Source organism: Neofelis nebulosa, chromosome 12, assembly GCF_028018385.1.
Source record: "Neofelis nebulosa isolate mNeoNeb1 chromosome 12, mNeoNeb1.pri, whole genome shotgun sequence".
NCBI classification, from domain to species: domain Eukaryota; kingdom Metazoa; phylum Chordata; class Mammalia; order Carnivora; family Felidae; genus Neofelis; species Neofelis nebulosa.
This window is the reverse complement of record NC_080793.1, coordinates 76,391,148-76,408,321: the sequence shown is the minus strand read 5'-3', so window position 1 is coordinate 76,408,321 and position 17,174 is coordinate 76,391,148. Positions and strand designations below refer to the sequence as shown.

At 38.3% G+C, this 17,174-nt stretch overlaps 1 protein-coding gene across 2 annotated transcripts in view; it reads left to right on the top strand.

Moving 5' to 3' along the window:
• VPS13A (vacuolar protein sorting 13 homolog A) overlaps nucleotides 1–6,018 on the top strand; it is a 253,825-nt gene extending 247,807 nt beyond the window's left edge. For both annotated transcript variants that reach the window (XM_058695652.1, XM_058695655.1), the window contains 3 exons: nucleotides 1,833–1,956; nucleotides 4,442–4,516; nucleotides 4,611–6,018. In XM_058695652.1, the coding sequence (XP_058551635.1) occupies nucleotides 1,833–1,956; nucleotides 4,442–4,516; nucleotides 4,611–4,661 (250 nt within the window). In that variant the 3' untranslated portion in view covers nucleotides 4,662–6,018. The remainder of the gene's footprint in view (nucleotides 1–1,832; nucleotides 1,957–4,441; nucleotides 4,517–4,610) is intronic.
• The last annotated feature ends 11,156 nt before the right edge of the window (nucleotides 6,019–17,174 follow it).

Here is a 17,174-nt window from a genome sequence, read left to right as displayed (position 1 = left end):
ATCCACGTGGTATTAGAAGGTATACATGTAAAAGTTAATCTTCGTTGCATCCTAGGTACCAGTCCCTCTTTTCCCGGTCCTACAGGCCACCATTTTTACCTGTTTCCTCCTTGAAGTATTCTCTGCCTATACAAGCATACACGCATATGTATCTTACCATAAATGGGAATCTGTTACACATACCATTCTGTACTTTAATTTTTTGCTTAAGATCTATGTCTTGAAGATTATTCCATATCAACATATGGAGATCTTTCTTAACTTGTAAAGGACTACTTTAGCATTTATAGGTATGTACTAAATTTTACATCTAAGTCAATAAACTTTTATAATTGGGGGGCAATGCTTCAAGCATTCTTGTTCTAGCGATTTTCAGTCATCTTTTTATTAACCCTCTCCCCCACTGACGAAGCGAACTGTGACTCATCAGAGTTAAACAAGAGTCAGTTTATAGATTAGTTTGCAAGATTTAAAAAATTAACTTTTCAACATAATGGATCTCTTTAAAGGAAGTCATATAAACCCTGATAAAGTAAGGGAAGTGAGTTAGTTGCAGTTGAGTGAAAGGTGATACTCGTACCTAGGATTTCCTTTATTTCCACGTTTCATATTTGAGAATTAAAGTGTCTTTGAGGGGCGCCTGGGCGGCTCAGTGGGTTATGTGTCCAACTCTTGATATCAGCTTAAGTCATGATCTCACAGTTGAAGGATCAAGCCTGGTGTTGGGTGTGGCGCTGAGAGTGGAGCCTCCCTGGGATCCATCTCCTCCTCTCTCGGTCCCTCCCCTGCTCTCACTCAGTCTCTCTCTCTAAATAAATAAATAAACTTAAAAAAAGAAAAACAGGTCTTTGAGTCAGGAAAGGGAGTACCAGGAACATACTACGAGATGAGCCTGCCTTTGACTTTTCACGTGGTTGAGGACCTAGGAGAGGGCCAGTCGGTTTTTTCCACCAGTACCTGTCATCCAGGATTGGTGAGAAAGGGGAGCAGAGACAGAAGATTGAAGTGATAGATGTAAGTCCTGATTAGTTGTCCCAACCAGGAGCCAGCTCTTTTCTTTATTGGAGTCCCTTGACTTAAAGTATGTATTACTTAAAAAAAATAATCTGCTTGCACCTAGAGTTGATGTTTCAACCAGAAGGAATTGGGGAAGGAAAGCCTTTGAATGAAGGATTAAATAGAATTATAGACAATGCATTTTCATTTCTTGATTTCCCCCCCCCCCTCAAAAATGGGAAAACAAGAATTAATTTTAAAAACCTCTTTCTGAGGTAGGTTGGTAAGCCTATTGCATGGAGCTTTGGTAATAAAAACATTTATTCTAAAGCATTAGTTACACAAAAGCTCTCCAAAATATTGGTTAATAATAGGCTCTGTAAGTTTATTTTGTATAAAGCGTCTTGCATATTTGAATTTAGAAGTACTTCATTTTTTCTAACTTAGGTATTATGTGCTACCAATTTCCCACAAAACATTGCTTTAGCTACCTCCCACAAATTTTATGTTGTGTTATATTTTAGTTCTCATTCAGTTCAAGACATTTTCTAATTTCCTCTGAGATTGTTTGACTCATGGATTATTTAGAAGTATGCTAATTTCTAAGCGTTTAGAAATAATTGTCTCTGTTACTGGTTTCTAGTTTAATTTCATTATGATCTGAGGACATACTTTGTATGATTTCAGTTCTTTTAAATTCCTTAAGGTTATTTATGACTCATAATATAGTCTCTGTTTGCATTATGTGCACTTGCAATGAATGTATATCTTGCTATTATTATATTACTGGATATAAGTGCCTTTATGTCTACAGTGGGTTCTTTTTTTCCCCCCAGTGGTGTCTTGTTTGTAACAAAAGGAACATTTGGACAGCTTACATGTGAGTGGCAGTATAGTTTTGATGAGTTTACCAAAGAGCCCTTCATTGTTCATGGGAGAAGATTACGCATTGAAGCAAAGGTATGTTGAATAGATTTTTTTGAAAACTTGGAACTGAAGATAATAAATTGAAATGGTCCTCCTTTGTAATTTTCCCATCTCTTTTATAGACATTGCTTTGTCTTACTATGGTTTTCCTTGACACCTTCTGTCTTATGCAGGTTTAAAGAAAAGAAAGCTAGGCCAAGAAAAAATGTGATACTTTATGTGCTATTACATGGACAACAGTGTTCCTGAGATTTCATTTTCTATTCAGTAACAGAACCCTGCTTTCTCACTGCTGTCCAAGACACTCAAATGAGAAATCCATTTGTATACGTCAGAATCTCCAGCAGTTCCATACAAAATGTTTTCCCTGAAAATCTTACAAAAAGATACTTAAAAAGTTCTCTCTTTCTCTAATAGACCATTGTTGGTGGTTCTTTTTCTTTTTATAGATATTATCTTCCCAATGCAGTTATAATCTTGAAGGCAGATACCATTTCTCACTCTGCATTCATTACTAGCACAGTGCCTGGTACTTGGATGTAGATAAAATGAATTGCTTGTCTTTTGGCAAATCAGCAGAGACTCATTATACATTGTAAGTTGTAAAGATTGCACTATATGTTATATGTGATACAAAGAAATACAAGGTATTTGGCTTCATGGTATTTGACCAGATACCTGCGTGTAGGGGGCACTTTGGCATTGGCTGTGCGCGTAGGAAATATCGTAAATGACACAACCAAAGTAAGTTTTGTTCTTTGTTATTTTTGTTGTATTTTGACTTTGAGGAATTTAATTGGCTCCTGTAACTGAAAGTCTTAGGTCTTTATCTGCTAGTTTAGATATGCTCCATTGATGTCATTAGCGGTTATTCTCTCTCCCTTCCTCTCCTCCATTCTCTCCTTCTTCACCACCCCTGCTTCTGGGTCCTACTTTCTTCAGTGTTGGCTTCATTGTCAAGCCGGCCAGCAGAAGTTCCAGGTTTATATCCTACTAGCTCAGCAGAATGAAAGCATCTCACTGGGTCTCACTGGGCCACCTTTGGTCACATGCCTATTCCTGAACTAATCTCTTTGGTCAGAGAGCGGGTGTGAGCCAGTTGGCCAGGTGAGGGTCATGGGATCACCATGATGCTACCAAGAAGCAAGGGTCAACTCTATCTGAAGTATTTGGAGTGAGAGAAGGTGAGAAGTAGTTACCCAAAGACTCAAAAAGTTGTTGCTGGAAGAAAGGGCAGTAGACACAGGCAGGCAAAAACAACAGATGTTTTCTTGGCCAGTCTGTAGAACAGAACTGCCCCTAGACCTTGTGTTTAACCATTGAAAACCATTTCTCTAGTCTTCCCACTCGTTCCAAAGACACGAACAGCTCATGAGTAGACTGGCCACTTGTTCTTGAGGATCTTAGACCAACCTACACATTGAGAATTTCTCTGATTCACTCAGAAAATGAAAGGCCCTGTGGCCTTATTATACAAAGTAATGGATAGTGGCTATTACCTTCTGCTCTAGCCTGTACTGCTTTCCTGGCTTTTTTCATACCTTTTTCTCTCTCCAAAAATAACTAACCTTCTTCTTACCTTCTTGGTTTCTTTCCCTTCTACTTTTCCTTGAAATCTTTTATCAGTGTATATCCTTTTTTTTTTTTTAAGTAAAAGAATCTGATTTCTTCTGCAGTCTGTATTTACATGGATGTTTGAATTACTTAGAGAAATTGTTCAACCTGTGAGACCCCCACGTTTCTTCTTCTGTAGCTCTGCCTATAGTTAATGGAAGTAAACTGCCCTCCTCCTGAATAATCCTGTTATTTCTGTTGGTCTCTCTCATGCTTACCATCCACTATTAGCTCTCCCCACAAACACTGAACAGAATGCCTAAAGAATGTTAAAAGTAGAGGCCATCAGAAAAAAAAAGAAAAAGCAGAGGACATTAAGCTTAAGCTACATTCTTACTGCATGACCAATTTAAACTGTCAGAAGTTACATACATAATACACACCCCATGCAACACATATGTGTGTGTGTATGTATGTACACACATATAGATAATTTTTTTTAGCTGAGCTCATCATGATTTCATGGCCATATATCAAGAACTATCTGAGAAACTATTTGGGGGGGGGGGGGGGAGGAACACTGCTCCCAGACTTATCTCCTCATCCTTTGAGTAAACAAATGGGCGGGGGGGGGGGGGGGGGGGGGGGGGGGGAAGAGCTAAATTCTAACATACCCATTATCATTAAGCTTAAGTTACAGAGCTTTAGCAATTGAAATCTCAAAGCTTTGTAACTTAAGCTTAGTGATAATGGATATGTTAGAATTTAGCCCTTCCCCCCCACCCGCCCCATTTGTGTTTGATTCTTCTTGGATTCTTCATTCTTGGCTTTTTTATGTTTGTTTTTTTAGGTACATAATTTGTGTAAGGTGGACACTTTAAGCACAGATTTATAAAACTGTGGCATTTTAAAATCATATTTCTGCAACTGGATTTTCATTTTAATGAAGTTATTCTGTTTATAGGAACGAGTGAAGTCTGTATTTCATGCCAAAGAGTTTGGAAAAATAATTAACTTCAAGACCCCAGAAGATGCTAGGGTAAAAGCCAACTTCTAGATTTACATTGATTACATTTTGAGTTCCATTGCAAGTTCTTGAAGTAAGCAAATGTTGGTTTATTTCCCCACAACAGTGGATCCTCACGAAACTAGAGGAAGCAAGAGAACCTTCCCCGAGATTCTGATGGAGAATACTGCCTGAAGAGAGACAACAATAAATCATTAGAGTTTCTACCTTGTACCTTTCAAAACCAGTCTGGGAAGTACAGTACAGAAGTAATTTCAAGTAAATAAAAAAAAAAAAAAAATCAGTTACAATCAGGTAAAACAATCAGGTGATTAAAATATTTCAACTCATTGGAGATCCATTTGGTCTTCTAACTTGAATCATGCATATGGTTAACATTCTAATTACTTTACAAAAGCAACATTTATTTGATGAACCTTAAATACTTGCTCCAAGTGATTCTCTGCAGTGTAGAGAAATTGCCCATATTTCACCCCACATGGAGGTAAATTTAATGTTTCTAGTTCACATTTTAAACTTCTGTCGTGAAGTTTATAACTTCTATCTTCAGACTCCCTGAATCAGTGATGGGTAAATGATCAAATCAAACATTGCCTCGGTATCAAAAACTTTAGTGGTGGTTTCTTTAGAAACATGAAGTTCTTTTTACAGATAAATATTTTGGTATTATTTTCCTTATTTTTTTATAAAGGATAGGTTTGAATTATACTTCCATAGCATGACTATGAAAAACATTTTTTAATATACTCTAATACAGATTGAGTAATACCCCTTCAAGCTTGAAGCCTTAGAAATACTTTCTCAAGCCAACTTCATGGGATCTACTCGGTTTACCCAAGTCACGTTTTTAACATTGCTGACTTTACAGGAAAATCCCTGAAGCCTTAAAATAACAACTCTCTATTCATTGGAAATATGAAATATAATTCCCACCATCTTAGATGTGAGTTATGCTTCAGAACAGACAGCCCTTCTTGTAAGTAAATATATGTACCCTAAAATGTTAATTACCTGTTCTGTTGGCAAAAGATTGGGAATTTCTGCTGTGCTTTCTGTACAGTTATTCAAATGAGAATCACTCTTTTAAAAGCTCATCAGAAAAAAAATCATGGACTGCACATTAATAAAAATAAGGTCATGGGGGGGGGGGGGGTTCTTGGTTTTTGTCCAAGATCTTGTAAATTAATATAATATGAATGTACTTTTTCAAGTGAAAGGGGTTGAATACATGACTGCGAACCATGAAGAGAACAATGCAGTGTCTTATTACTGAATAATACAGAGTATTTGATGCATGTCGTATGTGCCATGAAATTATTATAAATAGTTTCTTGGATTGGAGACTCTGGATAGTAATAATTGTGAAATTCTCCTCAGGGTCCTCAAACCCTTGCTTTGTTGTAAAAGCTAAAATAAACAGCATGCCAGACTGTAATTGTATTTCTTCCTGACCATATCCTGCTACTAAATACTTTGATTTTCCTCTGATTATAAAAACACATTGTTTATTATCAGTAGTCTCCCAGTATGTTTTTTTCTTTGCTGAATATAAATTGAATCAAAAGATGACAGATTTCATATCCCATGGTAGCGTGTGCTCGCTCCCTTGATGACTTTTGTTCAAAGTAACATACACATTGTCTCTGTTGCCAGGCTCCTCCACTTTTACGTTAGAATTAAGCCTAAGAGTAGTGGCCAGAAAACTTTGATCAGATTGTCCTCATCTGAAATGTTGCTTTACTGGAGTTCCATTCAGGACCACTAACAAAGTACCTCATTACCTACCACTGTTGCAGAATTTTTTATCACAGTACCAGGGATTCGTTGTTTTGCCGCTTCGAAGAATCCAGCAGGTGGACACAAAATGAGCAGCAGGCAAAGTTTATTGGAATATGAGATCAGAAAGGAAGAATAGTATGAAAGCTCTCTCTACAGAGAGCGGACATTCGAAAGTAAATGCCTGCAGACTATAGTCAAGGGTCCTTGTTTCATAAGGTTCTGGTCAGCATCCCCTTCCCTTTCCCCTTGTCCCTTCTCAGATTCTACCCTTACTGACTAGACAACTCTAGGTGCTGGGTTGTCCATTCCTGATTGGCTCGACTCCATTGTGTGAGGAGTCAGAATGGTCATACTGTCCCATGTATAACATAAGTTTTATGGTTTAGCTAGGTATTTTGAATGTCAAATTCCTGAGGGGGAATCTGAGGGGGAGTAGGTGTGTCTGTTACATTTTTAAGAGGGACCTTACACCTGAGGGGGTTTGCTGTAGTCAGACACTCCCAGCGTTTTTCCAAAATAATGTGTTTTTCCCCATCCAGGGAGCTCGGGTCCTAACCTTTCTCTCTCTGCCTGTTTTATCCTATCTTTCCCTGTTACACTACAGTTTCATGATTTCATTCTCAAAACATGCAGGCGCAAAACTTCTTGGGTGTCCCACGGTGAAAGAGTAAACATATTTTTCTAGGATCCTCTGGAGGGCAGCAGGGAATGGGTCTTGTACCTAGTACACATGCAATCCCAGCCTGCCTGTTGTTTCTGTTCCCTTACCAATGAGGACCTACAAATATCTTTTCTTATTCTTCAGTAGTCGTCTGCCCATCAGCACCTCCTATCACTGCCTTTGTTTCTGGAGTAGAAAGACCCCCAATTACAGGAGCAGTGGTTTATCACTTGTCTTAGAAGACTGTCTTCATCTAAATAAAGAACAGATCACTACATAACGAGTCAGTCTTTTTAGCATAACATTTTACAATTATGTGTTTGATTCTGTATTATTTTTTCTTGAATATTAGAGAGTCCAGAATTTTACTGTATTTGAAAATCATCTTCCCTGAATTATATTTAACACTGAATGACTCTGTTTGAAAACTTGAAGCTTCTTAGTTGTTTGGTGGCTACTACCCAATGAGATCCTGAGGATTATGTCTCTGTGTTGTTAGCTGTAGCCCCAGCCCCTTAATTCTAGCACAGTATATTTTCTGCTCTGTGATAGTTGTGTAAAGCCCAAGGCAGAGTGTCTATTCCCTGCTACCTCTCCGCTGAAAAAACTATGATTAGAAATAGCAACTTTGAGGGGCGCCTGGGTGGCTCAGTCGGTGGAGCATCCGACTTCGGCTCAGGTCACGATCTCGCGGTCCGTGAGTTTGAGCCCCGCGTCGGGCTCTGTGCTGTCAGCTCAGAGCCTGGAGCCTGTTTCAGATTCTGTGTCTCCCTCTCTCTCTGCCCCTCCCCTGTTCATGCTCTGTCTCTCTCTGTCTCAAAAATAAATAAACGTTAAAAAAAAAAATTTTTTTTTAAAAATAGCAACTTTGATTTCTGGTACAAGAAGCAGTTTGTGATTTCTTCACGTTTACAAAATACTGTCTGAACCCAAGAGCATGTGCACTTCTCCAGTGGCTTCCCTGTTACTGTGTATGTATCGGCTGCTTCTTCCCTGGTGTTAGCAAGACCTTAGGATTTTCTCCAGGTTCAGTTTCATACAGCCCAGGTTATTTTCTGGTCCCTAAATAATCATCATCTGCTGTAGGCCGTCCGGGCCTGGAAAATCCTCCTCCATAATCCTAACCCATGACAAAACTGTCCTATGGCCTCCAAATAAATAAGAATTTCTTCTTCTGTTATTTCTATCATAATTATCTTTCTCATTTTTTCTGATGATAGTTAACAGTAATATTTTCCCAGTGAATATATATGCATCTAGCTTCTGCCTTAGAAATATGCTAGTATTTTATTCCTACCTAGTAAAAAATGAAGACCCTACTCAGTGCTCAATTTTCTGCACCTTGGTTATTCAGTCATCAATTGCCAGTGTTAAGTGATCCTTCAGGCCAAGCCAAGACCCCTGTATTAAAAAGATTGGGACAAGATACTAGGCTAGTTTGCCTATAGGAGTAGAAAATGTGAGCCGAATACATGGAAGATAGAAAGAAGTAGCCATTTGGAACTGGATGTTTTCATGTTCCTGCCAACACAACTCAGAGAAATTTGGGTTCCAAGGCCATTGCTTTTTACCTTTTCTCAAGATCAATTAAAATCTTAACAGTGTTTTTTCAGGCTCTAGGTCTTTGTTTCTTTAATTTTTTTTTTAATGTTTATATTTGAAAGAGACACAGAGTGCGAACAGGGGAGGGTCAGAGAGAGAGGGAGACACAGAATCTGAAGCAAGCTCTGGGCTCTGAGCTGTCAGTACAGACCGCAGTGTGGGGCTCAAACTCAAAAGTGGTGAAATCAGACCTGAGCCAAAGTCCGACGTTTAACTGAGCCACCCAGGCGCTGCCCCTCAAGCTGTGGATCTTAATCGATTAAAGGGCCATAAAATCAATTTGACTCCCCAAGACCAGCATATTTTAAAGTGGAATAGAAATGAAAATAAGAGAACATTGCACATAACAAAGTTAAATTTTGTTTCCTGAAATGTTGCCTACTTTGCATACTGTGTGTACTGGGTCACGATATAAAATGTTATTTCCTATTGTGAATTGCAGTTAAAAAGCAAACAAACCTTGAGAGCCACTGCTGTGGGAGGCATGGACTATCTACTAATAGTTGGAACAATCTGGATTGGGTGGAGCCTGACCTTAGAGAAGGAACAGCAGGTCCACAACTCAGGAAATCTTCAGATTGTGATCACTGTATTTTGTTTTGAGTGAGACAATAGGCTGGCTCTTGTTTTGGTTTTTGGAAAAGATGTTTTTCTTTCCCGGTGTGTATCAGATTCCCTCAGGTATCAGAAAAAGCGGAGAAAAGTTACATTTGCAAGCAGCACCCCAAAAAATGCCACAGGCTGTCACTTAGAGATACGTCAACCTCTTTCCCCCTAGGACTGGGGACAAAAATTCTCTAATTTTATGAACTTGCTCTATCTGCCTTTGGTGTGATTCATTGTACACGTGGTAGAGGCCCTTAAAAGCAGGAAGCTTGGGGCGCCTGGGTGGCTGCGCGTCCGACTTCAGCTCAGGTCATGATCTCGCAGTTCGTGAGTTCGAGCCCCACGTTGGGCTCTGTGCTGACAGCTTGGAGCCTGGAGCCTGCTTTGGATTCTGTGTCTCCCTCTTTGCCCCTTTCCCGCTCATGCTGTGTCTCTGTCTCTCAAAGATGAATAAACGTTAAAAAAAAATTTAAAAAGGGGTGCCTGGGTGGCTCAGTCGGTTAAGCGTCCGACTTCGGCTCAGGTCATGATCTCACGGTCTGTGAATTCAAGCCCCGCGTTGGGCTCTGTGCTGACAGCTCAGAGCCTGGAGCCTGTTTCGGATTCTGTGTCTCCCTCTCTCTCTGACCCTCCCCCATTCATGCTCTGTCTCTCTCTGTCTCAAAAATAAATAAACGTTAAAAAAAAAATTTTTTTTAAAAGGAAGCTCATATATAGGTCACACTGTCTCGTGTTCTGGAGGGTACTGTAACAAATGCTAATGCAGTGTACCTGACTAAAATAATTAGATTTCCTCATTCCTATAGAATTCAAGGAGAAAATGTAGATAACCTGCATTCCTTATGCGCGGCTCAGGACAAAATTTATTCAATCTGATTTTCTTTGGTGCTATTACCCAGTATCACCTGTAGCTCCTATACATACCCTAAAAGCAGGCCATTCACCCTCCCACCCAATCCTTTGAAATACGCTTTTGAAATTACACCTTACTGCTAATGCTGACCATTCAAGTTAGCCTTAAGGCTAAATCAAGTTAGCCTACATCAGGTTAAAACCTTGATGGTTCTTTTACCCGATAGTTTTGGTCATTGGCCAATACAGCTATTAATGCAGACTTTTGCTCATGCTTCTTTTCTTTCTGCCATAATTGGTGTCATGTAGTACTTGATTCAGGATTATCCCACAAGCAGGTCAGCACATGGACTGTGAAGGTGCTGGATCCTAACCTTGTGCAAGCCTCCTTCGTGTTTCTTTAATTGAAACGTTTTTTTTTTTTTTTTTTTACTTCCTTTTTTTACCTTTTTATAAATTTCCTCTTTTGTAAAATAACTTGTTCCATGGCATTAGAAAAAAAAAAGCTTTACTTTAGAATTATGCATTTTTTTAAAGCATTTTAGCATTTTCAAAAAAAGTTGATACTTGTGGTACCCAAAGAGCTACATGAGACATATAACTTCACATTTTGTAGGTTGATACGAGTGTATACTTAAAGGTTTTATTCATACAATACAAATTAATATCTATTATAATTTAATATCCACTATGATAGATATCTGTCCATCTGAAAGCCCTGTCACTGAACACCATCGAGTATTTCTCTGATACCTTTACCTCCTAGTAAAGTCCTGTAACAAGAAATCCTGTGAAAGTTATAAAAACTCTAATAATCAGAAGTGTACTTAAAGCAGAACCTGTGTTCCATCCTTACTTGTCAGTGTTCAATTGGGTCCCAAAAGTTCTCAACTGAGGGGCTAAAAACCACTCAGAAATGTAGATTACATTGATAAGTTCCCAGTGTCAATAATTTTATACACAATCACAAACTTAGAAATTGTATCTGGGGCTTTTTTCAAGGTCAAATAGATTGTTACAGACTTTTAAAAAATGATCATCTCTGCGATTATGCGTATTACATATGAGAATGAAATTTTCAGGGAATGTGCACTTTAAAAATACTTTCTTACTAATTTTTGTATTGACCCAATAATCTGTGCTTCTTTGGAATGGGCTTATCATTCTTTGATAAAAACATGGTTATTGATGATGTTAATTTTTTATCTATTTCTGCATGACTGCAATATTTCCTTCATTTTTGTGTTCCTTATACCTCTTATGTGGGTGCCTGACCCAGTTGCCTATTACAGTCTCTGTCTTGTTTTTTTATTTGTTCTGAAAATTTATAAACACAAATGTGTATAGTGAAGTTCTTCCTCTTGAAATTGACCTTGGTCTTTTTTTTTTTTTTTCCTGAAAATTGATTAGCCATGCTCACCAATGACGCTATTCTAAACAATCACTATTTTTTGCTCTTAGTAGAATTAGATTTCTTGGTCAGATAACTGCTCAGTGTATGTATACTTTTTCAAATAAATTGAATCAGAGATTTCTGATCTTCAGTCTGTCTCTGTTTTTAGTTGTTGAGTAGAACCAGAAAGAGAACCTATAAGTGTTCTTGCCTATCTAAACTCCACCCTTTTGGGGGCCTAAATAAATGTGGATAATGGATTGCCCAAAGCCCTGTTTTTTCAGTTAAAGACAGCATTCCACCCCAGCATGGTTGTTGTGAACTAAAGGGTTATGGTTAATACTTAGCAAGTTCTTTTTTTTTTTTTTTTTTTTTTAGTTTACATCCAAGTTAGCATATAGTGCAATAATGATTTCAGGAACAGAATCCATTAATTCATCCCCTACGTTTACCACTCCAGTGCTCAACCAGTGTCCTCCGTAATGCCCTTTGCCCATTTAGCCCATGCCCCCACCCAAAAACCCTCCTGCAGCCCTCAGTTTGTTCTCTGTATTTAAGAGTCTCTTATGTTTTGTTCCCCTCCCAATTTTTGCCTCTCTTCCCTTATGTTCATCTCTTTTGTATCTTAAATTCCACATATGAGTGGAGTTATATGATATTTGTCATTCTCTTGACTTATTTTCCTTAGCATACATAATACACTCAAGTTCCATCCATGTTGTTGCAAAGGGCAAGATTTCATTATTTTTGATTACCAAGTAATGTTCCATTGTATATGTATACCACATCTTCTTCAGCCATTCATGTCCATGAACATTTGGGCTCTTTCCATACTTTGGCTGTTGTCAGTAGCACAGCTATAAACATTGGGGTGCATGTGCCCCTTCGAAACAGCACTCCTGTACCCCTTTGGATAAATGCCTAGTAGTGCAATGGCTGGGTTGTAGGGTAGTTCTATTTTTAATTTTTTGAGGAACCTCCATACTGTTTTCCAGAGTGGCTGCGGCTGCACCAATTTGCATTCCCACTACCAGTGCAAAGGGGTTCTTCTTTCTCCATATCCTCACCAACATCTGTTGTTGCCTGAGTTGTTAAATTTAGCCATTCTGACTGGTGTGAGGTGGGATCTTATTGTGGTTTTGATTTTATTTCCCTGATGATGAGTGATGTTGAGCATTTTTTCATGTGTCTGTTAGCCATCAAGACGTCTTCTTTGGAGAAGTGTCTATTCATGTCTTCTGCCGATTTCCTCACTGGATTTTTTGTTTTTTGGGTGTTGAGTTTGATAAGTTCTTTATAGATTTCAGATACTAACCCTTTATCTGATAATGTCATTTGCAAATATCTTCTCCTATTCCATTGGTTGCCTTTTGTTTCCTTCTTTGTGCAACTTTTTTATCTTGATGAGGTCCCAATAGTTCATTTTTGCTTTTAATTCTCTTGCCTTTGGAGATGTGTCAAGTAAGAAATTGCTGCAGCTGAGGTCAAAGAGGTTTTTTCCTGCTTTCTCCTCTAGGGTTTTGATGGTTTCTTGTCTCATATTCAGGTCCTTTATCCATTTTTTTTTTTTTTTAACGTTTATTTTTGAGACAGAGACAGAGCATGAACGGAGGAGGGTCAGAGAGAGAGGGAGACACAGAAACTGAAACAAGCTCCAGGCTCTGAGCGATCAGCACAGAGCCCAACGCAGAGCTCGAACTCACGGACAGCAAGATCATGACCTGAGCCGAAGTCGGACGCTTAACCTTAGACTCAGCCACCCAGGCGCCCCCCTTTATCCATTTTGAGTGTATTTTTGTGAATGGTGTAAGAAAGTGGTCTAGTTTCATTCTTCTGCATGTTGCTGTCCAATTCCCTCAGCACCATTTGTTAAAGAGACTGTCTTTATTCCATTGGATATTCTTTCCTGCTTTGTCCAAGATTAGTTGGCCATACGTTTGTGGGTCCATTTCTGGGTTCTCTATTCTGTTCCATTGATTGAGTGTTCTTGTGCCAGCTCCATACTGTCTTGATGATTACAGCTTTGTAATACAGCTTAAGTCCCGATTGTGATGCCTCCAGCTTTGGTTTTGTTTTTCAGGATTGCTTTGGCTACTGGGGGTCTTTTCTGGTTCCATACAAATTGTAGGCTTGTTTGTTCCAGTTCTGTGAAGAATGCTGGTGTTATTTTGATAGGGATTGCATTGAACATGTAGATTGTTTGGGGTAGTGTTAACATTTTAACAATATTTGTTCTTCCAATCCATGAGCATGGAATATTTTTCCATTTTTTGTGTCTTCTTCAATTTCTTTAATAAACTTTCTATAATTTTCAGTGTATAGATTTTTCACTTCTTTTTTTTAAGGTTTATTCCTACATATTTTATGGCTTTTGGTACAGTTGTAAATGGGATCGATTCCTTGATTTCTCTTTCTGCTGCATCATTGGTGGATAGAATTACAACCAATTTCTGTGCATTTATTTTTTATCCTGTGACTTTGCTGAATTCATGGATAAATTCCAGCAGTTTTTTGGTGGAATCTTTTGGGTTTTCCACATAGAGTATCATGTCGTCTGCAAAGAGCAAAAGTTTGACTTCCTCCTTACAGATCTGAATACCTTTTATTTCTTGTGTCATCTGATTGATGAGGCTAGGACTTCCAACACTATGTTGTATAACATAGTGGTGAGAGTAGACATCTTTGTCATGTTTCTGACCTTAAGGGTAAAGCTCTCAGTTTTTTCCCCATTGAGGGTGATATTAGTGGTGGGTCTTTCATATATGGCTTTTTATGATCTTCCTTCCCTTCCTACTTTCTTGAGGATTTTTATCAAGAAAGGATGCTGTATTCTGCCAAATGCTTTTTCTGCATCTATTGAGAGGATCGTGTGGTTCTTATTCTTTCTCTTATTAATGTGATGTATCGCATTGATCGATTTGCAGATATTGAATCAGCCCTGCATCCCAGGTATAAATCCCACTTGATCTTGATAAATTATTCTTTTAATGTTTTGTTGGATCTGGCTGGCTAGTATCTTGTTGAAAATTTTTGCCTCCATATCCATCAGGGAAATTGGTCTGTAGTTCTCCTTTTTAGTGGTGTATTTGTCTGGTTTTGGAATCAAGGTACTGCTGGCCTCGTACAATGAGTTTGAAGTTGTCCTTCCATTTCTGGTTTTTTTTTGGAACAGCTTCAAAAGAATAGGTGTTAACTCTTCTTTAAATGTTTGGTAGAATTGCCCTGGAAAGCCATCCAGGCCTGGACTCTCGTTTTTTGGGAGATTTTTTTATTACCAGTTCAGTTTCTTTACTGCCTTTTGGATCTGTTCAAATTTTGTGTTTCTTCCTGTTTCAGTTTTGTTAGTTTATATTTTTCTAGGAATTTGTCCATTTCTCTCAGATTGCCAAATTTATTGGCATATAACCGCTCGTTATATTCTCTATTGTTTTTATTTCTTCAGTGTTGGTTGTGATCTCTCCTCCTTCATTCGTGCTTTTATTTGGGTCCTTTCCTTTTTGATCAATCTGGCTATTGGTCTACCAATTTTGTTAATTCTTTCAAAGAACCAGCTCCTGGTTTATCTGTTCTATGGTTGTTGGTTTTTTCTTTTATTTAGATACTGATTTCTGCTCTAATCTTTATTATTCCCCATCTTCTGCTGGTTTGGGGCTTTATTTGCTCTTCTTTTTCCAGCTCTTTAAGGTGCAAGGTTAGGTTGTGTATTTGAAACCTTTATTCCTTCTTTAAGAAGGCCTGGATTGCTATATACTTTCCTCTTAGGACCACCTTTGCTGCATCCCAGAGGTTTTCGGCTGTGGTATCTTCATTTTCATTGTCTTCTGTGTACTTTTTAATTTCTTCTTTAATTTCTTGGTTAACCCTTTCATTCTTTAGTAGGATGTTCTTTAATCTCCAAGTATTTGTGGTCTTTCCAAATTTTTTCTTGTGGTTGATTTAGAGTTTCATAGCATTGTGGTGTGAAAATAATGCATGGTATGATCTCAATGTTTTTGTAATCATCGAGGGCTGATTTGTGTCCCAGTATGTGATCTATTCTGGACAGTGTTTCATGTGCACTCGAGAAGAATGTGTATTCTGCTTTAGGATAAAATGTTCTGAATATATGTTAAGCCCATCCAGTCCAGTGTGTCATTCAAAGCCATTGTTTCTTTGTTGAGTTTTTGTTTAGATGATCTGTCCATTGTTGTAAGTGGGGTGTTGAAGTCCTCTACTGTTACAGTATTATTATCAATGAGCTCCTTTATGCTTGTGATTGATTTACATATTTGTGTGTTTCACATTGGGGGCATAAATGTTTGTAATTGTTAGATCTTCTTGGTGGATATACCCCTTAATTATGCCCTTCTTCATCTCTTGTTACAGTCTTTATTTAAATACCTAGTTTGTCTGATATAAGTATGGCTACTTCAGGTTTCTTTGGGCCATCATTAGCATAATAGATGGTTCTCCATCCCCTTACTCTCAATCTGAAGGTGTCTTTAGGTCTAAAATGGGTCTCTTGTAAAAAGAGCATATAGATGGATCTTGTTTTCTCATCCGTTCTGATACCCTATGTCTTTTGACTGGAGCATTTAGTGCGTTGATGTATAGAGTGAGTACTGAAAGATAGGAATTTATTGCCATTGTGTTGCTAGTAGAGTTGGAGTTTCTGGTGGTGTTCTCTAGACCTTTCTAGTCCTTGTTGCTTTTGGTCTTTTTTGTTTTGTTTCATCTTTTCTTCCCTTAAAGAGTCCCCCTTAAAAGTTCTTGCGTGGCTCTTTTTAGTGGTCACAAACTCCTTTAGTTTTTGTTTGTCTAGGAAACTTTTTCTCTCTTCTATTTTGAATGACAGTCTTCCTAGATAAAGAATTCTTGGCTGCATTTTTTTTTTCCTATTCACATTGAATGCATCCTGCCACTCCTTTCTGGCCTGCCAAGTTTCTGTGGATAGGTCTGCTGCAAGCCTGATCTGTCTTCCCTTATAGGTTAAGGACTTTTTTCCCTCGCTGCTTTCATGATTCTCTCCTTGCCTGAGTATTTTTTGAATTTGACTATTATATGCCTTGTTGATGGTCAGTTTTTGTTGAATCTAATGGGATTTCTTTGTGCTTCTTGGATTTTTGGTGTCTGTGTCTTTCCCCAGATTAGGAGAGTTTTCCACTGTAATTTGTTCATGTAAACCTTCCACCTCTTTTTCTCTCTCCTCATCTTCTCAGACTCCATGATCTGGATGTTGTTCCTTTTTAATAAGTCACTGAGTTTTCTAATTCTTGCACTCTTTTTCCTTAGTTTCCCCCTTTTCCCCTGCTTCATTATCCTCCCTAATTTTGTCTTCTATGTCATTGGTTTGCTGCTCTGCTTCTTACATCCTTGCCGTGAGGCATCCATTCAAGATTGCATCTCAGTTAGTTCGAGCCCCGCATCGGGCTCTGTGCTGACTGCTCAGAGCCTGGAGCCTGTTTCAGATTCTGTGTCTCCCTCTCTCTCTGACCCTCCCCCGTTCATGCTCTGTCTCTCTCTATCTCAAAAATAAATAAATGTTAAAAAAAAAATTTAAAAAAAAAAAAAAAAAAAAAAAGATTGCATCTCAGTTATAGCATTTTTAGTTTCATTTTGACTGGATTTTACTTCCTTTGTGTCCACAGAATGGGATTCTATGCTTTTTTCAACCCCAGCTAGTATTCTTAATATCATGATTCTAAATTCTAGTTCAGACATCTTGCTTATATCTTTGTTGATTAAGCCCCTGGCTTTCATTTTTCCTGTTCTTTCTTTTGGGGTGAATTCGAGGAAGG